We start from the raw sequence: 20,312 nt of genomic DNA on the forward strand, positions 1-20,312 counted from the left end.
AGTTACAAGATTGCCCACGCCTACAATTTCAAAACGAAAGCTGCCTTCCAAAGTAGCGTGTCAAAAAAGAATCTTATAAATAAAAGTTACGTTTTTGGATACAAGATGCGATCGTCACTTTATTCTTACCTTGTCAAGAGGCGTTTTTGTTTGATTTGAATTATACTCGTTTCTATTGTATACCTTGCAAAATTCTTGATCAGTGTTACAATAGGAAATTCATAATGGGATTGCAATGCCCAGAGCAACTCAAGAATCTATTAAAATTTCAATTGAATACAACAAAAACTACCAGTTGTAAGGTAGATTGTATATTATTTCAACATATTTATTAATAAAGTTCCAGGAAAATATTTTGTATATCGATGAAATGTGGCTCAAAATACAAATAGGGGACAGGTGCTAGCTTATAGTAGATACACATTGGTAGAATGTTAATTGATGACTAGCATAGTATATCATAACTAGAATTAGAGTGCCAGCGATTGGCTAAATTTATTGGTCCTGTAGTGCCTGTTGAGAAGCGTTTTTGTTTAAGTTTGTCATAGGTACTTGATTACGATCTTGTGAATATATTGTTACTTTATTAGGTTAGGAGCAACTACAAATCTCCCCCAAACGACTTAATCTAAGATAAATTTTTACTAACGGATATAACGTGTAGGTAATATAAAAAATTGTTATTGCATTGTTTGAGAATGGGAAGCTTATATTTGTTTAATTAATTTTCTTTTATGTGTACTTAAGACTACAAATAATAAACGTTAGACTTTATTCATGTATCAACTGAGAATTATAAACTGGATTGTTTAAGCACTTTTAGAATTGCAATTGAATACTTGTGCCAAAGCATGGTCCATGTGAGGTATGTACTTTAAATCATTTATAACATTTCTTTTAAATGCTACTTACTAAATAGGCTTTAAAAAACGCTAACGTTGTTCGAAAGCATTATATATATTTAGATTTTAATCTGAGTTATTTACTCGTCGTCAAGTTATTTGTCTATGAACATTAATTTAAAGCAATCGAATGCAATGTTTTTTTCTATTAGATCAGTGATGTTTTTTCAAATTAAGTTCTACAAGAAAAGAAATGTCTTTTACTTAACATGTCATTTTTTATAAAATTTTAGAGCTAGCCGTAGTCGTATATAAAATTTAATGTTGATCCCATGGGCTTAAACGTTTTTGTTAGATAAACAATTAATATATATGTTGTTTGTTTTCAAATAAAACGCCTGATACCTGGTTGTATAAATTTGAGATAACATTCCTTAGCTTAACTCTAGTTTTTCATAACATTTTTGATTACTTTATTAATACAACTTGAATAAAGCTTACAGGGGAGTGCATAACAGGTTATTATAATCATAAATCTTTTAAATCAAAAGCGTCAGGGAATGGCCGTTAGACTTGCTAAAAATGTTGTGACCTTAGCAGTCTGTACTTTGCTTTCGCAGAGATCTCAATATTAATCTTTTTTGCCTCTTAATATGTTTAAAAACTTTGGTAAGTTCAACTCGATTTTGTCTGGGCTTATAAGCTAAACATTAATGTTAACATTTCTTTGCAATACATGGCTCGTAATTAAAAAATGAGTTTAAAAATAAAGTTGAGATAAATGCGCCATGACTTTGTCAAAACCAGTATTATGTTAGTTACTTCTGGATGTCGCTTATGATTTCTTAGGATCAATAACTTTAGCCTCGCAATCCGTGGGATCGATGTCGTGCTCCACAACCAGCGTGTTCTTCGAGATCTTATCAGCCAGCATGGTGACGGGATCTGATGCTGTTTTGGCTACGGCCGGTCGTCCAGTTGAACGCCTCCTAATGTTCTCGTCCTGCTGCTCCTTTCTGTGCAAATCACTCAGCCTGAACGCCTCCAGAAACTCGTTCAGATCCACTTTGCCATCGCCATTGAGGTCCATCATGCGGCACTTCTCCAGCATCTCTGCCTTGGAATAAGCACCTGGCATGTGTGCCACCAGCAAATCAATCGCAGTTTCGAACTCATCCAAGGTAATTTCACCTAGAAAATGTCGTATTTTTAGATGGATGTTCAGAAGGTTGTTTTCATCTTTAAACTTACCAGAATTATCAGCGTCAATTATATTAAATATAGCCACTAAGCTGGCCTTGTTGGCATATAATGCGTCCATTACTGACATGCCATCTGCCTCAGCTTCGAGCTAAAATAGTAAAAAGTAATGGAAAAGAATGGTAATACTCTATAAAAACCGAAGAACCAAATTTAATTTTTTTTTACATTTATCAAATTGTGAAATAAAACTATTTTTATTTATGGTTTATTCCTTTACAAATTGAACGCCTTTTATTAAGTCACATTTTTGATTTGCCTCTATCAGGATTTCGTAAAAAAACAATGTTTGCTTTAGTTTACATTTTTGAGAGTAAGAAAAAAACACAAATTTTATAAAATACCTTAGTATGAATGAATTTCTTTATCTCGGGTTGTAGCAACAAAATTTTTGTTGCACTCTTTTGCCAAATCTTATTCTTCCACAAGAAATAGTACAAAGGCAGTAATTATTAATTGTTTTTTTTTTAATTAAAACAAATTAAGGTTACCAAAAATGTTTTAGGTATTTTAGGCTATTTTATAAAATGTATCGTTTTTATTTTAAACTTCATAAAATTTAAACTTAAATAAACCTTTTTTTTTGCGAAATGCTGGTAAACGTGTTAAGTTATTTATTAATTTAAGTTTAGCAAATCAAAATTGTAACATTTTTTTATTAAAATTTGTTTGGTTTTAAAAAGAATGATGCTTACTTGGCAAGTTTAAAACATGTTATTAAAATCAATTTAGCTACTTAGAGTTAGTTGACCTCTGAAGATTAGTCTTTTATATTATAAACCATTCGACTACTCACAATTACATCCGTGTCTAGTAGATCCAGGGTCCTGTTGTAATTAACCTTCTGGCTGTCGGTTCCCGGGGCCAGTTTGTCGCGAAGGAAGTCGCCAGGGAAGACCCAGCTTAGTGACATTCTCCATTACCAGGCACCAATTCGAAATGGATATGTAGCCAGTGTCCTTGGGATCGCACCTCCTGAACTCGTCCTCCAGTTCGTCGCGGTGATCACGCATACGCACCGCCAGCTCCTTTAGTGCCGAACTTTCCACAATGCCCATGCGTTGCTTGAAGGACAACCGCTTCGTCTGCGATGCCGCCGATATATACTGCACGAAATGGGGCATCAGCTGGTTGTTCAGCCGGATATAGGCTCCCTTGTTGGATCCAATGGCATAATAGTTCGAGGCCGAGAAAATTGTGATAATCTGCAAGGGTTTTAAAAATAACTATGACGTATTATCTGTTGTTTATTGTAATACAAAAATAAATCAAACATGTTTATTAATTTTTGCAATTGCAAAAAAAAGTGGTAAAAACACATAATCAAACCCTTAAAATAATAGGAAATACTTCGAAATTCACTTAGCTGGCATTCATGTCACACGTCTAGATTAACAAATTTAATCAATAACCTCATGGCTTCTTTTAATAATTATTATTCAACCGCAATGTTCCAATTAGCCACTAATTCACTATGCATGTAAATTGCAATTGCATGGCTGACAGGTCAATGAAAGTGGAGAGGGTAATTTAAGAGGGCGCGACCACTTCAAAATAATGACAGAAAATAAGATACTTATGTATATTTACTAAACTGTGCATGTCAATTAAAGTCTTCAAGTTACTTAAATATTCTTTCCAAGTGCACCTTAATGTTAAATGGGGAAATTAAATACTTTACTACTACTCATATTTTGTAATACAGATATTTAAATAAAATATAAAATAAATGAACTAACCTTGTTGTCGTGCATAAACTCATGACCATTGGGCTTGCATTCGTGGGATCGAATGACGTAACTGAGTCGATGGCGCTGGAGGAAGTTGTCGGTTACGTCCGGTCCAAACCAAACACCAGCTCCTCGCAATGTGTTGGGAACACAGCCCATTGTGGCCTGCGGATCGCTCCACATAATGTCGAAGATCTAAGATATCACCTTTTAGATACATGTACCCATACAGCGTGTTAACCCATATTACCTGCTGCCACTCGGTTTTATCTAGTGGCTCGCCATCAGTAAGTGGTGGCCGCAATATAGACACATACTAGGAAAAACTATTATATATCCACTTCGGATAGTATTGTATGAATGTGAATTACCTTGCCCCTGTCAATACTTTTGATTAGATCCAGACTTGTGCTATCCGAGAAACCTCCATGGACGATTAGCACTCGGCTATTGAGAATGGATCCAAGAGGAAGCCACCTGTAGACCTCGTCGATGAAGGCCAGAATGCGCTTGTGATTCCGCTGGACGTAAGAAACACGTAAGAAAATTGTTTTTATTAGGAAACCATAACCAACTCTTTGCCACTAAGTATTCGATTGGGGTTTGGAAATCCAAGAAGGATGTGCTTGAGCAATTGCTTAATAAATATGTTTTAATTAATATTTAGTTTTAAAGTTAAGTTAGCTGATAGCCAGATAGGGATTTATCCATTGGCGAATAAATAAATAAATAAATAATAAGAATATTTTCTTGGGATAGGCAAAAAGTTAAATGCTCTTGTTTCTAGATAATTAGTTGTTTCTTTGAGACGTTTCTTTTCTTTCTTTAAACATATAAAATTCGATTAATAAGGTTAAAGGTTGTTTTTTTTTTCATAGAAAACTGTAAGCATAATTTCATATACAAACTAAGTTTAATTTATATATATATATATTATATTTCGAAGAGGGGAAATAATGCCAAGCGCGATAGCGCCCATGGGCGTTTTTGATTTTTCGTTTTTTGAGTGAGTTTAGTGCCATGGGCGATAAGAAATATTGCAGGGGGCATAAAATAACCCCCAGTATTTTATGCCCCCCTGCAATATTTCTTTGCTGTTTTTGATTTGACAAATAATCATTTTTACTTTTGGTGAAATTTTTCTCAGTGTATAGTGTATAGCCATCTGTACCCGAGCCTCTTAAACGTTTATTGACTTACAGGGTACTTGCTTTCCACCTCCCGAATAAATCCATAGCGGGCATTCATGACGCTGTCTTCGTGGTTGCCCCGATTGAGGAAAACTGCTTGTGGAAAGGCCAAGTACAGGGATAGCAGCAACAGCAGGACCTCCAAACCCCGTTTGCCCCTATCCACGAAGTCGCCATTGAACACGTAAGGATTGGAAGATGAAGGAAGACCGTTCTGAAAGAGATGATTGATGTAGTACTTTTATTTATGAAATAATTTAAAGAGCAATCCCCACCTTATGTAGCACCACAAGAAGATCATCCAATTTTCCGTGAAGATCACCACAGACCGTAACCTGTTGGGAAACAGCCGTGGACACTGGGGAAATATTGGGAAGCTGCTTGAGGGATTTGGCTGCCTCCCGGAGAATAAGCGCCACATATTTTGGATGCAGACGGTTTCCCTAAAAAATAACAAGTTTACTATGCGAACAGGTAAATTTAAATTCACAATTTTTACCCTTTTCTTGCGGAAGACATCAATTAATAGATCGATATGGTTTTTTTCGTATTGGCAACTCAATTTTGGCATTCACAATATCGCCAAACTCTTCAACGAGGTCGTCGTTTTCTTCCAAAACGGAAACTGAAAAGAATAAAACTCAGCACATTAAAGTCATGAAAATATATAAGATAAATAATAAAACTAATGATCGTATAATCATTGTTTTTAACTGAACTAAAAACTATAAATAAAAAATTGAAATTAAAACTAACATTTAAATTAAAATTAAAAAAAAATCAAATCTATGTTCCTCATTTGTTTTTTAAAACAAAAGTTTTATTCCAAAAAAAATAACTACAAAGTTGTGCTAGCATAATTTGAAGTAATGAAAAAAGGGAAAATACCGTCCGTACTTAATAAGCGAAAAGGAACACAATACATGAAAGGTAAGTATGTTGTTAAATAACTTAAGAAATGGCTTTATAATGTCAAGGGATTGAACAAAACTCACCGTGAGCCGATCCTTGGTACTGGTTCTTCCTGCCCGCCGCCTGGGGCATGTGCTTAATGAGGTCATTGAAGAATTTGTATAGCTGAGGGAGGGCAGGGGAAACGAAAATAAATTAGCACAGAGTGGGTCAACAACGCTTCGACATGGCTGCACTTGTGACAAAGTTTCACGGCTGAGTTGATTGCTATCGACTTTCGAAACTCTACAAATGCACTCGACGGACGTCGCCGAGGGTTCTTTGTGGGCTTTGTGGGTCTCTTAAGCTCTCTGTGGCGCCTTCACCTATAAACTTGTAGTTACAGTACATACAGACTGCTCCACTCACCTCAGCCTGGTCCTGTTCGCTGGCGTACTCCAGGTTCTGAAGATCTGCCAGTTGCAACGCCTCTGCATTTCGCGACGGGCCTGATGCCTGCGATACCATTTCTGGATGAATATTGCCGCTCGGATGGCTGCAAAATATCCAAAAAACATGTTCAGACTCTCGAGACTTGAGGACCAATAAACAATTTTATGGGGGTCTAAAAACATCGAGGGCAACCTGCATGGGGCGAGTATATGGCCAATAAAGCCACTGGCACTAGCTGTTTTTGGCTGCCAATTTTCCCCTTTGATATTTTCGCCTCGCTCGATTATTACTCAGCGCGCAGTACACTTGGCGAAATACTCGTTTTAAATCTGGGAATTTTAATCGGCCAGGGTTATAGGGGACGTGGTGGACGAGGGGACGAGGGGATGGGGGATTTGGGGACTCGAAATGATTACTCCCACAAAGTACTTGCCGTTCTCATCCATTTTGATGCAAATTTATTCGTCTGCTATTAACACAATGCTGAAAACGTCAAAGACTGTGGCAAGGGAAGGGGCTGATTTGGGGTTTTTCGGGCTAACAACTGATTAACATTTACGCAGCTATAATTATTTTTCTGCCGCTTTAAAGTCTTTACACACTTGTCTCTACGTCCTGGAGGCGACGGCTGCGCTCTATTCTTTTTCAAATTTATGCAACCCATAAGACGGGGCTGTTATTAACGCTTCCACATCCGCTGATAACTGCTATCCGGCCGTAAATATTATATAATTGCTATTCACAGAGATACTGAAAAGTTTTTTAATGTTTCTAATGGAATGGTTTTTTATTAAATATTTTCTCACAAACTTCACATTAAATAAATTAAATAGTTGGAGTCTCAAAAAACGCAATAGCTGCCATTTAATACCCGAACATTTTTTGTATGAAACTATTTAAGCTTGTCAACTAGAAATATTGACTAGCCATTAACTGTCCTTTAAACCAATTATCACAGGAGCATTCGCTTGTTAAACGAAATGGCCATTAGTGGCATCAAACTTCAATTACAAATTATTATTTGTTACGTGCAACACATTTTATTGAATTTATCAAACGATTTATTTTAATTGAACGATTATTGAATTCCACTATTAAGAAGCACTAAAAGATGAGTAATAATTTCACCGCCTGCGAAAGATTTTCCAAAACGTGCATTTAGACGGCAACGGAAACTTAAGCGAAACCAGACTGTCGACAACGAGCTTTTTTGTCTGACATTTTACATTTGTCCGCACACACTTGAAACTAGATAGACGCCCGACTGAAACTGGAACCTAAAACAGCTCATTTCGAACGCGGTACCCACGGCCTGCATTCGGTTTTCTCTGCTTAAACGTTCTTTTTCAACTTTTTCCATTTACACTATGGGCCAAATTGAACTCCGTTTTCTAGTTAAACGGGCCTGAAACTGGAACTTGCTCATTGAATTCGTATAATTAAATACAGAATCTTAGTTTTGAAGAGTTTTCTTTTATTGAATTATATAATTAATATATAATAGAGGCACATTTAAATGGTTCATTTTTTTTTTAATTGAATCTTACTTTTTCTTTTGGAGAATACCTTTTATTAAGTCTTTAATTTTGTAACACTACATCTTTAATTACAATCTTATCATAGTCCGTACCCTACTTTCTTACCCATAGAACACAGTTAGGATATCATCCAATGTCCGTATTATGCTAGAAACTTGGTCGCTATTTTCCCACTGTACTTTCCCCAATTACCGAAACATTGGTCTGGGGTGGTGGCGACCTTTCCCTTTTTCAATTTGCGTCCACGTCCGCGTGCTTGTGGGTTAATTTCTGCCTGCGTGACTGGCTGAGTCTACTATATGTTTATGTACACGTCGTATATAAGTTTGGCCTGGTAGTCGGGTTTTTACTAATAGCCAGCTGTCCAGCCAAGGCGGCTGCTTGAGGTTTCCTTTTGTTTGTTCTTTTCTTTGCCCGTGTCGTGTCTCTGGCTGCTTAGAGCCACCTTTGCCTGAACAGCTTGTATGGCAAATTGGAACAATAAATAAAAGTTAGCGCAAGCGCCGGAACCCGAACGCCAACAAAGAAGCTAAGTTTTCAAAATATCGGGAAAGGGCAAATGCAACTGCAGTAAAAGGTCCCCAAAATCTTTACTTAGTAGCCCACTCCTAAAGGACATGTTCTACCACCCAACTCGAACAGTAAACATAGTAATAAAGTTGCGCTTAACTTAACCCACTTGTTATGTATTCGGGTCACATTGTATTTGTAAAAGCTGAATGTCCACATACAAGGTGAAATTTGTATCATTTTGGCTACAACTTAAGCAAATATAAAACCTTTACCTCTTTTTAATGCAAGCAAATAGCATTGAATCTAACAAAACTAAATTTTTCTACCTAGCTGAACTTCAGTTTGTACTTGCCAAAAAATAGATTTTTTTCAGTTGTTTATAAGTGTACATTTATTAACTTTAAATAGCTAAGAGCTATAATTCAATTTATTTTAATGAGTTTTGAAAAAAAGTTTGGTTGGGTTGTATTTTTATGAAAGAACTGATCATAGTGCTGATTTTAGCAAAAGTTTTGCATTTTGTGGCGTAAAACATTTTGTTTAAAATACACCTCAAGCGAACAGTTCGTCTGTGTACATTAATTTTGTAGTCCCAAGGAATTAATGCCCCTTGAATATTATTCCAGTATAATATATTTTTTAAGTTTAGCAGACATTCCTGTTTGCTTACTAACAGCAAAGGGGTATTTGCTTTAGGGGCCTTGTACAATTTGAAGCCATTAGGCCCTAGTAACTGGACTAGGTAGTAGCAATCGTTGTTTCATTGACCGTTTCGCACAAATTCCCATTAGCCTAAATCAGGTGAATGTACAGTATAAACAGAAAAAATCAAGTAAGAACGCTTTAGTTAAGTGACTTATGTTTTCCAAGAATTAAAAATATGTAGAAGACTCTTTATTGAGTCCCAAATCTAAAAGGAGAGCATACATTTTTGCGCTGATGGGTCAGAATGCGTGCGGAACTTTAATTGGTTGGTACAACCAGAGAAAAAACATGGCAAATCTAATTATTTTCACTTTGAAAAAATATAGTTCCGGTACTGATTAAGCCTCGAAAAATGTTTTGTTTAAATTAAAGTGGGGTACACACTCAATTTTAGTTTTAAGTATGAAAAAATAAAGATTGAAAATTACAAAAAAAATTGAAATCTACAATTTTTCTATTTGATAAACCAAATAAGAATTGGGGCCTATTTTTTGGTGCTGTTACCCATGTGAGATAGGAAATTGTACTGATAGGACTAGATTGCTTAAGATCTCTGCTAATGCTAATAAATATTATTTTTAATAAATTGTTTTCATTTTATGAGTAAGAAAACCTTTGTGACTACCACTTTCCGAGTCATGGGTAACTTCTGGCTTCCAATATATGTTCAGGATCTTTAACTGCCTATTTTTTTCGAGTGCTTTAGGTGAAGACTATCGCACCCTTGAAGGAATATCAGTACTCACTCTTTTCGGCCCGGGAGGCGCTCATGCCCCGGAGCGGCTTGCGGAAGTGCTTGCACCAACCTCGCCGCTGGAAGAGCTGCAGCAGACTGGAGGCCCTGGTGCTCGTCTGCGCGGCGGATGACTGCGGCTGGCCGTTGGGACCCAGCGTCTGCATGCTGGCGCCCACGCGCTCTATTTCCGACGAGCGGCACGAGGAGGCGTCTTCCACGGAGGAGCTGCGCCGCTTCCCGTCATCGTCGGTGCGCAGGCACACGCAGCTGCGTAGCATTCCGGTGGACTTAGTAACCCAAGACGTGACCCCAGTGCCTCCTCCTCCTCCTCCTCCTCCTCCTCCTCCTCCTCCTCCTCCTCCGCCTCGTCCTCCTTCGTCACCTGCCACCTCACTGGGATCCACACATGGGTTTGGGCGAGGTCCGCCTTATGTCACTCGCCTGACAAGGTAATATAATTTGCCCGCCAGCCAGCTGATGGGCCAACGCCAGTGCCAGTGCCAAGTGCCAGTGGAACTGCCAGCGTCTTGTTCGTCCTCCAAATGGCTGTCAGTCGGTGGATGAGAGATGGTATAGTGGTGTAGTGGTATAGTGGTTCAATTCTATAGGGGCTCTCGAGGGGTCTTCAGGGGTCTTCAGGGGTCTTCAGGGGTCCAAGAAGTCTGACGTCTGACGCCTGACGTTGGCTAGTCGCTCGTCTCCAGCTCTTAATGCAAATTGATTTTATTTTCGCGTAATTTATTCATTTCGCTGTTGCTGATTGCGCCGCTCCTTATATTTCCGCGTCTTGAATAGCTCTCTCTGCTGCAAAAATAAGTTATAAAGAAAAGTACAGCGAAAGTGATTTAAATATATTTGGGACTTGTCAAGGGAATAAAAAAACGAGCAAACTTTTGCATTAGCTGCTAATAATGTATGAAAGCAAATTTAACTTGAAATTAAGTTTGTCGTGGAAATCCAAAATTCTGGACATTCATTATTGCTTTCTCAACCACGATGACGTGGTTCACCAATTCTCGATTATAATTGTTGTTTATTTTGGCTATTATGAAGCATGTACAACGAGACCAATTTGATTGTGGTTGACATGCGTAAATTCGGGACACAATTACATAAGCAATTCTTAGTTAATGGCAAATGTAATTCTCATAATTACGAAATCACGGATTACAAGTCACATTTGATGATTCACTATAAATGAATGTAGTTATGAAATGAGTTTGCGAAATACAAAAAATATATATATACGTTCCAAAACGGAAGTGGGTTTGACTAATTTGTCAAATTTTTTTTAAAACTGTATACTCTTACTCAAATTCTTATATTTTAACATCGTAAATTTTTTTTACTTTTTTTCACTTATTCTTTCAAATCTGTTTAAAATCTATTGTGACTAACGCAATAAATATAAGTGTAAACACAAAGCTTTAGGATATGAAATGAAATGAATGGACAATAAGAACAATTTTCAGATATGAAATGAAATGAATGGACAATAAGAACAATTTTCAGAGAATTCAAAGTTCTTATATTTAGAGTGCTTACATCCGAAGATTTTTTTAAATAGCAAATGTAAATTCTCAGATTTACAGATACACAAACTACAAAGCACATTTGTGCATAAGCTGGAATTTCTGTAATATTAACTGGAACTTGCAAAACAAATAAGAGAGAAAAATATCATATCTTTGCCCAATTGGAAGTTTATATTTTCTACCCAACAACATGCAAATTATATCGCCCTATTTCGCCCAAAGCAAGACCATAAAATGTTATGCATGCATAGGTGATTACTTGTACAAGGCAGACGCAACATATGTAAAGAAGCCTTGGTATTATGTATGAAATCAATTGACTGCTACAGGCAAAGAATAGCTTTTCTGGCCAGGCCAAATCGCCACCCTCTTGTGTCCTGCATTTGTGTATCCTTTCTAAGGAACCGTTGAACCGATACGCGACCACTATACTATAGTATAGTTATGTATATGCGAATGCTCTATTACCAGAACGGATTGTGGCCGTGTGCCCGAGGTCCTTTGTCCTTTCTGCCTGTCAGTTTCTATGCGGCCAGAGCTCCCCTGAGTGGCTGCAGACAAACAAACCAATTTTCACCAATTGAGCCATAGAGCCACACGGACAGCCACATTCACAGCCACAGCCACACTCGCAGACAGTCCACACACCGACGGCGGATTCACCGAGTGTGAAATTAAAATGCTAACCTGTAGCGGCACCAGGACCAAGGACCAAGGACCTCTTAGATGGGGGGGAGTCCTAAATATAAAGGCAGCGAAAAAGGTGCTATTGATTAATCGCTGTAAACATAATGCCAAATGGAATAGCCAGAAAGGCATTTCATCCGCTATCCCTTGTTCCATAATTTCCGGTGAAGCTTTGCAGATGCCAAGGATTTTCTTTGGGCGCTTATAAAGGCAATGAAAGTATTGGCTACGAAACATTATGTTTCAGTTGTTTAAATTTTATTGTCTTAAGTTAGTTTGTAATAAAAACGTTGTATTTATTAACTGCATTCGGCGACTACAATTTAACTTAAGGCTGAGATTACAAGCCCAACTCTTGTACTTTAAAAATTAAATGAAAAGTCTAAATAATAGAATTCGAGTAATTTATAAAACCAAAATATTTCTTGAAAATTGTCCATCCACTAGACCTAATAATTACAATTATTTTAATGGCTTGAAGTATAACTTATAAGATTTTGCAATAAAGCTTTTCTTATGCCAAAGCACATATTTTAATGGACAAAGGAATTATTTTGTCTACGATTTGTTGCCAGTGGGATCAATTTGTCGTCAGCAAGTTCAATTTGCTCGAATTAATTCCCCATTGTAGAATGGAATTATTTATTTGCATTTTGCCGTTGAAGGCAAAAATATTTGACTCTAACAACTTGAACAAAATTTCTTGTGAATTATTGGCCAAGTTTGCTGGTCGCTATCACCGCCTCTTTGAACTGTAATACTCATGCAAATTTCAAATATTACATTTTGTAGCCGAAGATTGAGGACTTAGGAGAACACTTAACTCCCGCCCAGCCGACAAGAAATTGGCTCCGCAGGTAAAATGCTTTTTTGGAATAAAATACAAAAAGAAGGGCCAATATACACCCAACGCAGACATTTGCACTTTGCCCCAATGGCACTTTCCGCGCGAAAATTTCGTTAGGAAAAATGTAAATGTAGCGGAAAACCAGACGCGCGGCTTTTATCGAAATGTAATTTGTCTAAAGTGAAAACGACTTACAGCTTAAATAGCTTAAATTCCTTAAAGATTTTTGGTAACTTGAATATGAAATTGAATATGGCAAAGGCTCAAAATAATAAATCACTTTTTGGCGCAGAATGGAAATAATTTAAAGGCCAGAAACAACATATAAATTTTAGATGTTGACTTGACTTGTTTGATACGAATAATATTTATGATTAATAGGACGTAATCATTGCTGTCTATAAATGAAAAATTTGGCACCCATTTCCATCCATTTACATATTTTATTTAAATATTACAAGAAATTCAATAAATGCCATTAAGACTGACGAGATATGTATTCATCGATTTGTTTTATTTTTTTTTTTCAAATTTAAGGCCCTAATTGTGTGAAACTTTTAAAATTGAATTTGACTGGGACTTGCGCAGTCAAAAAACATTTCACTTAAATAAGATGGCAGACACAAGCCAAGGAAAATTTATAGCTCATTGTTAAAAGTTCAACTATCCACTTACTTTGATTTTAAATGACTTTACAAATTCACTGTGTTAAACATTTTTTTTCTTTCACAAAAAATTTGAACACTTCGAGATTCTGATTTATACGTAATACAAAAATCAAAAATACAAATTTTATTGAGACTGTTAATTATGGCAAAAAATTGTAGAACAATTTATTTATTTCTTCAAATTGATTGCCAATTGCCCATACTTGTTTCATTAGTATGGTACTGTTTAATATTGTTATTTTTAACATCAATGTCCATGATTTCTAAAATATTAAGATTTAATTAAAAATAATTTTTTAAGATAAAAGGAAATATAAGCTAATTAATGCAGTTGGCAGTGGACAAAAATTGCACAATTGAGACAAACAATTCCAGTTTCCGATTTATATTATTGAAATTAAATAAAAAAAAATCAATATTCATTAAGGGTGCTGTGAATGGAATTACATTTTAAAACCAGTTTTGTTTTTTTCTACTAATTACCCATACTCTTTCTATTTAAATGGCATGCATTTATGAAACTCAGTATCAGTGGCCAAAAATTTCTAAAGCTTTCACATCACATATCAAATTAAGGAAGGCAGACATTTTAAGCCAATTGATGCAGTTGGCAGTGACGAAAATGGTTTTAGGCCGACTTGATCGATTCCAAGAATTCGAAGTCCACGGTCCAACTCTATTTATTTCAATTACCACAGCCTAGTGGCCAATTTCCGGTTTCCGGGCTGCCGGCCGATGTGCGGGTGTCTTGGGTCACAACAGCCAGATAATGAGATTATCCGCCAGCACATTTGCAGACGGGAATGCGCTATTTGTCCATTAATCCCACGGCCAAAGGCGAGCCAACCGAAGTTGGTCGACAGAAAACGGACACTGGCTGTAATGTGTCCTGCCAACTCATGGTTGGCTATCCCGTCGACTCCCATTTTCCAGCATTTGGCCAAGTGCGTGTGTGGAGCGATCAAAAAATGATTGTTGGCCTGACTCAATTACGATAAATTGCACGTCAGCCTGTGTGACAATCAGCAAATTTGCCCGCATTTCAGTTCCGCAAACAATGCTTATGAGAGCCCAGCAGCAATTAAGTTAGTATTTACTGAAGATAATGTTTCAAGTCGGAGGCGGTGGCTGCATAAATGAATGGGTAAACAACACATTCAGTAATGCCCAATATTGGGAGGTGGAATACCAAACCATTGGGGGCATAGATAAGCTATTTTGCTTTGTGATTCCCAAAAAGGAAATTCCATTTTTGATTTACCATAAATGTGATAAAACAAATTTTATGCTTCACTTTACACACGAGTAATCACAATTACTTATCAAACGAACAGCAAGTAAATGCAAGCAATTTAAATTAAATTAAATTATGCTACAAATTTGAACAAATCGATATTGAATTGTTGAAGCATCAATAAAAGCAGGTTTTGGATTATTGTAATGTTTCTTTTGTAACATGATCTTAATTAAACTAAAAATTATTAAAGGAGCTTTCAAATAAAGTTACCAAAAAGTAGATTTAAACTGAAAAAACGAATGATTCTTTGCAGATTTGGTCAGAATTTGTAATATTTAGAAAATAGTTTATCGGTTGCTTAATATTATTTTAAATAAAATGCCATTGAATTGATAAAGAAAGGTACTCGATAAATACATTAAAAGCGCTGTGAAGTTGTGTTCATTTAGTAAAGTGCCTCGCTAATATGCTCTCATTTTCCTTTTAGAAATAATTGAGCTAATTATCGGGACTCACAAGGTCAGTCATCAAATTTGTTCACTCAAATTCTTCGACAGGTAATTTAGTTACTCTACGCTTTTAATTAAGTTGCGCTAGTCAAGTTGGTAGAGGGCACGTAACTGGTAACAGGTAGGTTGAGAGCAAGGACCTGCAAGGATCTATGGACGCATCACGCACTGCCCATAAAGGTGTTCCGTTCAATTTTGCACTTTTACTGCCCGAACTCACTTTTGGAAGGGCCCATTAACAGGGCTGCGAAGGTTTTAACGACTGTGAAATGATGTCAGCTCGGATGCTGATGTTCCTCATCGTTAAGGGCCGATTTGTTATTTTTATTTATAAACCAAATTGGAAATTAACGCAGATTGGGCGTCGGGAGCCGACACCTTCAGCCACAGCCATATGGACTCAAATTTCCAGCCAGCTGTGAGAACCATGATTTATTCACCCTAACTACACTCAGAAAAGAGTGCCTAAAGCACTGCCAAAATACCACTTTGAGTGGGTGGACGAGCTAACATAAAATCCAGTATGGCTTAAAAATTTACTGAAAGAGTATTTTTAAATATGTATAAGCTTGATTGCATCGTTTATGTGGCGATTCGTTGAGTGAGGTTTTGAAAGAAAGCTTTTATTTTCTTTTTATATTTGATGACTAAACATTTTGAGAAGGATGCAAAGGTAAGGGTACAATTTCAAAGCTGTAAAACGCATCTGAACAGGAAAACGTTTATGACTTCCGTGCGATTATGTGTAAATGGACGGCCGTACTTGTACTGGCATTTAATGAACCACAGACCTCAGCTAGAACATTCAGCACAGTGTAGCTGAAAAAAAGTGAGCGAACACTGCGGCTTAATTGCCATGGAAAAGTATCCAAATACCGACCTCGTGCCAAAGGCATCGGCATCGCCATCGCCTTCGTTTTGGTTAACAAATCAGGCGTGAAAATGACGGCACCTTACTCCACGGGGGATGGAAGCTTAACTGCCTTATTTAATCGATTTTCGTTAAGAGTTTTAAATTTCTTATCTTGTTTGGATAAACGAATGGAAGTATGGAGCTTTTAATGTGGGTAATTCGTCAGATGGGGCTGCGTTAAAATTCCTTCCGCTGGCCTCCTAATATCGTGCCTGTTTTAAGTTTATTTAAGCTAATGGAGCCAAATGGTTAGAAAGCGTTTTGTTAAAGGTCCTCGCAGTTCATCTTTAATGACCATAAAACCAAATAGAGACATCCTTAAAATTTATTTATTCAATTGGATAAACTAATTTAATCTCTGCTTTTAATATTCGGTGGGGGTGCTACAGAAATCACTGTGGTTTTTAAATATTTCATTAACGAAACATCGGGACTCCGGATAAAAAATATATTGTATATTAAGCATACGTGCAGTTTCAAAGAAGCAAAATTGATCCTAAATTCTCTACAAAATCGATTATTTGTTTGTCTTTTTATTAGGATTTTTACTTTTTTTATTTCATTTTAACAATCGATCTAAATGACGAAGGCGAATTCAATCAGCTAATTCTTCAAACAATCCCATCTTAATGGAATTGAATATTTTACTTATTTAAGAAGTCTTAAATTTCGTATCTCCTTTATACAATGTCCTTTCCTTAGCCTCTTAAATATATTCTAATACATCTGTACCTACATCGTACCAAAGCATCTTGGTTAATAGCCTTAAGTTAATTGCTTTTTGGTTTCAGTCTGGTTCCCGTGGACTGGTAATGAAACTTTTGCACAATCAACTTAATTCAAGCCGACATTGAATCTTACCGCAACTTTGTACCGAATTTAAATGACTCGAGGTTGGCATTTCGTGTTAAGAAAACACCAGAAACAAGGCAACTTCAAAAAGCTGCTTTTGCTCGGTTTCGGCCACCGTGGAGAATTGGGGATAAGCTTAAGAAAAGCCATACCAAAAAAAATTAAATCGGAAGTGGTGAGAAATTTTGGGGCTGCTGGCGTGTCGCCACCGTAAAGAAGCCGCCGGGAATTCGTGCGAAAAAATAAAATAGAACTCAACGGAACTGTGGAAAAATAAACGAAATCACGAATATAAGTAAGTAAAGTCCCGTGGAAACAAAGGGAGCGAAAGGAAAAGGCTGGAAATCAAATGCCAAACGTCAACGAGATTTGTTGCCTGTACGGCACATAAAACTCATTCTCACTTTTACAACCTCTCGGAGGTGGACGTTTGCTAATCTTCCGCCGGTCCGCCGTCAATTGGCCCAAATCCGAGTGGGCAGGTTGCCCAAATTATGAGTGTGGGACAAGAAAAGCGGGCACAAGGTAAAGGACCTAATAAATTCCAACTCGGATTCAATCCCCAATCCTATTCATACGTGTCCGTGCGTCTGTTTTTATGACCACCTCAATATTTCGGGGTTATTTTTGTAATGTAACAAATGGTGTTCATTTTTATTTGGTTGCTATTAGCTAGACAGGCAAGGAATATGGGTATGTAATAGAAATCTTTCTTCTTCTAATTGGTGCACAAATTAAGCGTTATGCTTTACATACAGTTAATTGGTTTTATAACACAAGGCAAACAAATAAAATAGCATATAAAGAATATTAATGTTGGCTTTGCTGATAGTTTGTCGAAATTGACACATTTTATCATTAAAGTGCAATTCCTAATAAGTAATCACCTTCATCTTAACAATATGATTGCTAAAATGTAGAAAAATGCAGGCGCATTATAATGGGTATTAAAAGCCAAAGAGAATGAATTTTGCGGGAGGCCAGAAGACTTATACGATAATATACGACACATTTTGAGACTCTAAGGAATTCTTTTTAAATTTGTGCACACGTACAAACCAACCGCTTTTTATTAACATTTTCTTCCCAGTCTGCTCGGCTAAGTCTGTTGTTATTGCTTTTTCTTGTTTGTTTTAAAAACACTGCACTTGTCTGTCCTCATTTTCCTAAAATGTTCGCCTCCGCCAAATGGGAAAAGATAGGTCAGAAATATACATACATACTTATATCGTATAACAATACTTGTCGAGTCTTATGCATAGTAAATATACAAGCAAATGGATAAATAGATTGAGCAAATATTGCGTTTTCTCATGTGGAAAACCAAATACCATAACTAATTCATATGGCAAACACCTTCGAATTTTAATGGATCCGTAAATTTATTATTAATTGGCTACATATCTTCTATATTTCGTCTGCTAGCTGACATCACCTTTCGTTTTTTATTTTGTTATTCGTTTCCAATTTGGCCAATTTTTAATGGATTTGAATTAAACTTATGTACATATGTAAAACCAGTTGTTAATAAATTCTTAACATGAAGTTGCAGACGGGAGGGGCAAAATTATTTAACCGACTCAAAATTAACTTCTAGATAAAAGAGATATTTTTTTGCCAAGTTTAGGTGACACTTTTGTGCTCCGTGTACCAGTGATAGATGTACTATTTATATGTGTATGGAACGTATGGGAATGCATCTGCTTCGCATGTATTTTCGAGTGCTTCCCATCAGACGGTCGATTTTACCTTTCGGAATTTGTTTGCAATTTCGCAAACGACGCACTAAATTGAACAACGCGAATAAAAAAGCGATGCGGTTGGAAAGTTTTTGGCATTAAGGATATGCTACCACCACGTTGCCTCCGTGACCATTTCGTTTTGGGCGGCACAAGTGGCCGTAACGTGGAGGCGTCAGCGTAAACAAACACAGAAATTTCATCGGACCAGAGAGAGATAAACGGCGACGACAATAACGGCAGAAATATACATATACCATATAGGAGGCGGCTAAAGGCATTAAATGAAGCCACACACAAAAATGTTCTCGTGGTGACAGATATAACCAAACACAACAAGAGGAAGGGGGGTTCAAAAGCATATGCTGCTGCTGTGAATTGGAAATAGCGCGTACTGAGCGGAGAGCATTACGTATACGTACGGGTGGTCGCGGTCCGTTAATCGGGCGTCCGTGGCGCGTCGAATACCGTTACAAACTGAACGCAGGCCACAAGCTCGGAAATCCTTTTTGGCCTCAGCCGCTGCCGCTGGTGCTGCCTCTGCCTCTGCCGCAGTCGCTGCCTCAGTCGGCGTCGCTGCCGCCCTCTCACTCTTTCTTACTCTCACTATTTGTCGCCATGCTGCCAAAAGCAAAACAAAGAGCGATGGCCGCATCAGCTGATTGCCCTGTTTCATTGCCATTCCCGTTGCTTTTGCAGCGGAGGCTGCGCGCGGCTCTCTTACTCTCTCCCACGCATTTCAGGAACACTGGAAAAAAAAAATAATATGATATGAGGTAAATCCGTAAACTTTACTCTTACCATTTAATATGGTCGATCTGGTTGTGCAATGAATTTATTTGAAAAGTTAAAGTTGGGCATTGTATTGTATTGTATTGAAACTTTGTTTAATATGAAACATTTGACCAAAGGCCAAGTCTCAGTTCTAAAAGGTTTTGTTTCATCGTATATCTTTTATTAAATTTTAAATAAACCGAAGCGAATAGTATAAGGTGGTAAGTGTTAGGACGCTAAAATTTCCATTAATGATTATCATACCTTAATAAATTTTAATCAAGTTGAATTCTTTTTATATATACTTATTTTAATATATATTTTTTTGATTTTTAAGTATTATTATATTATATAAAACGATACAAGACATTACTTACATAAACAAATGTATATCAAATTTTCTTGACTGTGTGGTAAAGAGAGGGAGCGGAGCAACGATGCTAATCCAAAGATGCCAAGTTTGTTAACGTTTCTCGTGTTTGCATTTCAAATTTATGATATGCATCTTTCAGTGAAAACTTCGACCAGACGTGCCGCTACTTTTGGAGGGATAGAAAGTAGAAAGAAAACTTGCAAGATAGAGGAATCTACAAAATCCATTTAGTTTGATTATTTTCAGATAAATGGAGAGCATCAATTATTTTAAATTAAACATTAAATAAAACCGTTAACAACACTTTTGTATCGAGTATT

The 20,312-nt window shown here is 36.8% G+C and overlaps 1 protein-coding gene across 1 annotated transcript; it reads right to left on the bottom strand.

The window, feature by feature from the left end:
- Window positions 1-303: 303 nt before the first annotated feature.
- On the bottom strand, window positions 304-19,567 carry LOC128260159 (serine/threonine-protein phosphatase rdgC). The gene is given in 16 exon segments (XM_052992944.1): window positions 304-2,033; window positions 2,094-2,193; window positions 2,899-2,982; window positions 2,984-3,307; window positions 3,842-4,027; window positions 4,083-4,148; window positions 4,204-4,353; window positions 5,033-5,236; window positions 5,298-5,465; window positions 5,522-5,566; window positions 5,568-5,647; window positions 6,018-6,099; window positions 6,343-6,380; window positions 6,383-6,469; window positions 9,869-10,662; window positions 18,856-19,567. Coding segments are annotated over 15 exon segments (2,238 nt in total). The 5' UTR covers window positions 10,137-10,662; window positions 18,856-19,567; the 3' UTR covers window positions 304-1,677.
- Between the last annotated feature and the right edge of the window lie 745 nt (window positions 19,568-20,312).

The sequence above is a fragment of the Drosophila gunungcola genome, assembly GCF_025200985.1.
Source record: "Drosophila gunungcola strain Sukarami chromosome 3L unlocalized genomic scaffold, Dgunungcola_SK_2 000014F, whole genome shotgun sequence".
Taxonomy (NCBI): domain Eukaryota; kingdom Metazoa; phylum Arthropoda; class Insecta; order Diptera; family Drosophilidae; genus Drosophila; species Drosophila gunungcola.